Source organism: Podarcis filfolensis (assembly GCF_964270895.1).
Source record: "Podarcis filfolensis genome assembly, chromosome: 3".
Classification (NCBI taxonomy): domain Eukaryota; kingdom Metazoa; phylum Chordata; class Lepidosauria; order Squamata; family Lacertidae; genus Podarcis; species Podarcis filfolensis.
The window spans coordinates 96,792,742-96,798,741 of NC_139606.1; the positions used below are offsets into that span (position 1 = coordinate 96,792,742).

Consider the following 6,000-nt stretch of genomic DNA (forward strand, 5'->3'; position numbering starts at 1 on the left):
ACTGAATTGTCTTGGAAATTTAACAGCCGGGTTTTCTTATCTACCATCCTCCTGGACAAGCCTGTTTTCTTATCTCTTGAGAGAAAGGCGCTGTGGAATTTACCACCAGGAATGGACAACAAAGGGCCCATCGTCTGCACCCTACATTTAAAGTACTACCATACCACTTTTAACGGTTATGGCTTTCCCCCAAGGGATCCTGGGAACTGTATTATTATTACTATTAGTATTTACATGTGTTGCCTCAGGAAGATTTGGGGTATCACATGGCAGGACAGAGTTTCAAGCAAATATGTGCTCTCGCTCTCCTGGGCCCACATTCCCAGCATGTCTGCACTCCTATCTCAGCAACGTTGACACTGGCTTGGTCCCATCCACAGCATAGAAGACAACAGGTTCCCCAAAGGTGTGCTCTATGGGGAGCTGGCTTCTGGCACCAGGTTCACTGGCAGACCAACTCTGTGTTACGAAGATGTTTGCAAAAATGACAGGAAAGAACATCACACCTGCCAGATCCCAGGACAGGTTCCAACAATGAAAACACTGTAGTTGGTTAAGAATGATGGGAATTGTTAGGAGACCCCGATTCCCCTTACAGAGCTACAGTTTCCAGAGTTTTGTGAGGGGAATAAGCAGTGCTATTTTTCTAGAAAAAGAGGTGCCAGAACTCACTATGAATGCCTCCCTTGTTCTCTTATAATGGCAAAGGCAGCCACCTGAGAGGTGCCGGAACTGAGTTCCAGAAAGTTCCAGCTGAAAATAAAAGCCCTGGGAATAAAAGTTTCCTAACAATTCTCAGCACCTTTAACTAACTACAGTTCCTAGGATTGGGATGGAGGGGAGATATGACTGTTTAAAGTGGTATTATACGGCTTTAAATGTAGGGTTTGGGTGTGGCCCAAGAGACTTGTGGTACATTAAAGGCTAACAAACTTCTTGGGACAAACACAATCATGGGCTGAAACCCACATCCTCAGATGCACAAAGCGAAATCTTAGTTGGCAAGTACTGTATACAAAGGAGAAAAATTATAAGGTAGGAGTCAAATGGGCACCAAGATGCAAAAAGTAGAGGCAGTTATAACCAGAGTTTAAATGTTTGTTAAACCAGTGCACCTTTGAAAGTAGCAGGTTGATGAATGTTAGGAGGAGCAGAGCACATAAAAGAAAGTACTTATTCATACAGCACACAGTTAAACTATGGCACTTGTTCCTACAGAAGGCAGTGATGGCTACCAACTTGGATGGCTTTAAAAGAAGAGTAGAGAAAGTCAATGGAGGACAAGGCTATCAATGAATACCTAGCCATGATGGCTATCTCAGCTGTCAATACCAATTGTTGGGAGCTGCAAGTGAGCAGATTGCTGTTGCCATCATGTTCTGCTTGCAGGCTTCCCATGAGTATTTGGCTGGCCTCTATGAGAACAGGATGCTGAGCCATTGGCCTGATTCAGCAGGCTCTTCTTATGTTAACAAAATACAAAAAAATAAAATATATACGAAATAAAAGCAGCAATAGTAATGCAATGTAAATTCGCTATGAATACTTAATGCAGGCATGCCATGGAAGCCTGCGGATCACAGGTTGTCCACAGACCACAATTTGGACACACACACTGTTGTAATAACTACTGAAAGGAAAAGAAAGCAACATCTAATCCAGGCTGTACCAGATTTATTTGACTGCAGTATCTCCATCATCACGATTGGAAACTCACATTTTTTCCAAGGACAGATAGGGAATCAGGTGGATACCATTTTAAAATAATAATAATAATAATAGTATTTTATGGAAACCATTTGGAGGCTGATTTTTGTTAAAAGATATATAAACCTTGCAAAATAAATATATTAAATTAACACCAGTATAGCCTGCATATAATGCTACTTCCTCCCAGCAGTGAGAATGTGGGCTGGATTGCAGGAGAAGAGAGATGAGAGTCCAAGACTCTTAGCAGATGAAGGTTTCTCCCAAGTAATGTCTGAATGAGCCCTTGTCTCCTACCGGGAGCACGGAATTTCAAAAGAGGCTATTCTCTGATAGGTGCCAATCTATTATTTATTGATTACCTATTTGTTGCTTTTATATCCCATGTTTTTTCTCCAAGGAGCTCAAATTCCTGACATAGTTCTCCCCCTTGTCATTTAATCCCAACAACCCTGTGAGGGAGGTGTAGGAGAGAGCCAGTGACTGGCTCAAGGTTACCCATTGAACTTCATAGCCAAGTAAGGATTTGAAACCTCATCTTCCAGGTCCTAGTCGGACATTTTAACCACTATGCCACACTGGGTCTCAAATAAATGTTTTTAAGGCCATGTTAAAATAGGGGTGGGGAGATCCAAGACATAGGAAATATGACTTTTTTTGGCTTTCATTTGAGTTAGGCTGTCATCTGTGCAAAAAAACCAGCTCTTCCTTCATTTTCAGTAGCACAGATGAGAGTACATGGTCTCTTTGCATTGTACTCAAGGACCAGTTCTAGGAAACAAATGAGTGCTACTACACCATCAAAACCTGGCTCTGCCCTTTGAGCTGGAAGCCCAGATCAAACCATAACCTCCTGTTGCCCTTTGGACAACCAGGCCCATCGATAAATCAGGCACAACTACAAACTGCTTCCCATCTCTACACCTATAGTGATGGCTGTGCCTTCTGACCTAGCCTTACTTACATAATGCAGATTTTGGCTCTCTCCCCAAACACATCTCTACTGGGGGAAGCTCACATCCCTGACCCAGTGTGCAAGAAGCCAGTCCCTCCGTGTTCGGCGGTGTTTATCCCAGGTTAAGCATGCAGAGGACTGCAGTGTTATTCCTACATCCCGTCCACTCCTCCCCTCCAGATAAACCCACATGCATGGAAATGAGGGAAGAGGAGGATCTGAGATGGAAGGGAGATGCCATAATCCCTCCTACCCCCCCAAACTAGGTACTTCTGGAGTGGGGTCCGAGTGGAAATGCGACTCCCTTCATCCTATAGAGCAGGGGTCAGCAACCTTTTTCTGCCGTGGGCTGTCCACCATCCCTCAGACCATGTGGTGGGCCAGACTATATGGGGGGGGTGAACAAATTCCTATGCCCCACAAATAACCCAGAGATGCATTTTAAATAAAAGGACACATTCGACTCATGTAAAAACACAGTGATTCCCAGACCCTCCGCGGGCCAGATTGAGAAGGCGATTGGGCCGCATCCGGCCCACGGCCCTTAGGTTGCCTACCCCTGCTATAGAGCGAGGAAAAATGAATAGAGATGTCGGGGAAGAAAGAGAATCGGTCTCTCTCTTGGCCGCCCACTCACTCCTTTCAGCAGATTGGGGGGGGGAGAGAGATTTGGACATCTGCTTGGAGGACGAGCAAAGGCATCCCTGTAGGAGGCCACGGCGCTGTGGCAAAAGCACATGCCCGCCGGGCATTTCCAAAAGAGGCCCTGGGTTCCAATCCTGCCTTTCCGGCTTCGGAAGATGCCGGGAAGCCACTGCCCGCGAGCCGCACGGACAACCTGCCTACTTGTAGGCAGGCAAGCTCCCAGGATCTCCCTGCCCGTGGCGGAGATCAGAAGGGGAAGGATCCCTTTCTCCCGACCCCTCCGACCCTAATCGAAGATTGCACGGAAGACGGCCTTCCCATTTCTCTTTCTGTTTCCCTTTTCTTCCCAAGGCTCACTCACCCGCGCGGTGACCTTATACAGGGTGTATCCCCGAGGATGGCGCTTGGGCTCGGTGACCGTGTAGAACCGGGCCACGTCCCCGCCTCGTCCCTGCGGGGAGATCATCCTTGCTTGCAGCGGGCCGGCAGGAGGTGCGGAGGCCGTGGCTTCCTCGGCGCCGGCCCAGCGCCGCCAGGCTGCTGCAGAGATCCACTCCCGGGTCAGGCCCGAGCCGGCGGCGGAAGCGATGGGAGAGAGGGAGCGGCGGCGGCAGCCGCAAAAGGAGCGCCTCTCCTCTGCTCCGCGTGGATCCGGCGCGCGGTGCAGGCGAGGGCGGCCCCCGCGACGCAGCTCGCCGGCCTGCCTCTCTTTCCTCCCCCACCCGCCCTGCCAGATCCTTCCCGCGGGGGTCTGGATGGAGCCTCCCCACCCACACACGCCTTGGAAGGAGAAGCGCCGGCAGAATCAAGCCGGGTGTGTTGTCCCTCGGGGTGTCCAGGGGCGCATGAAATGACTGCGCGCGCGCGACCCTTTTCAGGATCGAGAGAAAAAAGGTTCCTCTGCTCAGAGTTTTAATTTGAGAGAAAGTAGCACGAAGACGCGGGGTTGTTGTCCTTTCCCACCACCTCTTCCGCTTCTGGGGGCGCTCTTTTCCGCAAGCCTAAACATGTTTATTCGGAAGTAAGTCCTTCTTGCTCCCAAATAAAACGGTGCGTAAAAATGCAGTCTTAATCCTGACTCATGATTTCTAATAATGATGCGTTTTATGCAGCATTTTCTCATGTTCCTGGCATGTCGCATATACACTGTCTTGATGTAGACCTATGCACAACAACCCTGTAAGGAAGATCTGTATTATTATTCCCAGAGGGGGGGATTAAGAGAGAGACTTAAGACCACTTAGTAAATCCAGGACAGATGTCTAGCCAGTAGGCCACATCAGTTCTCTGTATTTATTCAGTGGTGGCGAGTGAAATAGACTCTGCACCTGCTCTGGCAATTTAAATCTATTTTTATTTCCTACGTGCCAGGGTTTAATCTTGCAATTGAAAAAACGATGCCAAGACTGAATTAAGCCCTGTATTTATGCATGGGTGTAGCCGGGGCAGGGGCGGGGAGAGGCAGCTGTCCCCCATCAATAAATTCAATAAAAATACGTAGCAAACTGAGGTTCTGCAGCCCCCTAACAAAAGGTCTGCCCCCCCAGCAAAAATCCTGGCTACGTCCATGCATTTATGACTTCTTACATCTAAGCATAGCTACCAAGGTTATAGAATGTTTAGTATTTATGAGGTTGGATGGCCATCTGTCATGGATGCTTTATGTCCCTGAATAACCAGTTGCTGGGAAAGCACTGTAGGGGTGGAGAGCACTGTTGAACTCAGGTGCTGCTTGCAGGCATCTCATGGGCTTGTGGTTGGCCACTGTGGTCAACCACAGGATGTTGGACTAGGCTGGGCCTTGGCCTGATCCAGCAGAGCTCTTCTGACATTCTTAGGAAGTGCATATCCTTTCCAAAGGATTCCCTAAAAGCTACAGACTACAATTTGTCCTCTGGAAGAAAGGCTTTTGTGGTCTCAGATGTGCTATTTTCTATGCACCTATTATTAATCCTCTTTTCGCATCTCAGTATGTGAACACTGTGAGCAGTATGTTGATTTTAAAGGTGGGGAACGGCTGGAGCATAACTGCTTGGAGGTCACACTTTCAGCACTGGAGAGTATATAACTTGACATCTGTCCCTATTGAAAATCATTTTGTTAGTTTGGGTCCAGTACTTCAATCATGATTTAGGGTGGAAAGAGAAATCTGTATTCAAGAACCGATTAACAAACAATACTTATACTGAAGCTTGATCACTACATGTCAGGTGCATAGCTGTCAACTTTTTCCTTTTCTTGCGAGGAATTCTATTCGGAATAAGGGAATTTCCCTTTAAAAAAGGGAAACGTTGACAGCTATGGTCAGGTGTGAAGCCCACAGCCATACAGACAGGTCTAGTTTAGGAATTATTGGTCTATTTACTGATAAATATACATTGCACTTATACAGTATTTACCTTTTGTGCAATGATTGAAATATACTGTACACTCTATAGTTCTCTCCCTCCTATCCTCACAACTGTATGGCAGGTTGGACTGAGAGATAGTTACTGACCCAAGGTCACCCACTGAGTGAGAATGTGAACCTTGGACTCCCCAGTCCAAGCCCCACATTTTAGCCAGTGTCCTATACATAAAACTATGCTGCAAATTCAGTTAGTTATTGTAACTAGGTGTGTGTTTTTAGATTACTAGGTCACTGTTTATTCACATCCATAGCTTGCCACTTGATTTATTTGCCATTCAGCTAG

The 6,000-nt window shown here is 47.1% G+C and overlaps 1 protein-coding gene across 3 annotated transcripts in view; it reads right to left on the reverse strand.

Annotated features, from left to right (window-relative positions):
* The window catches only part of RPS6KC1 (ribosomal protein S6 kinase C1), a 96,360-nt gene extending 92,040 nt beyond the window's left edge, over window positions 1–4,320 (reverse strand). For 2 of the 3 annotated variants that reach the window (XM_083604976.1, XM_083604977.1), the window contains exon 1: window positions 3,669–4,311. Coding sequence is in view for 1 of the 3 variants with exons in the window: in XM_083604975.1 (XP_083461101.1) it covers window positions 3,669–3,773 (105 nt within the window). In the remaining 2 variants the exon portion in view is untranslated. Of the gene's footprint in view, window positions 1–3,668 lie in introns of all 3 variants that reach the window. The other variant, XM_083604975.1, reaches the window with a different exon arrangement.
* Between the last annotated feature and the right edge of the window lie 1,680 nt (window positions 4,321–6,000).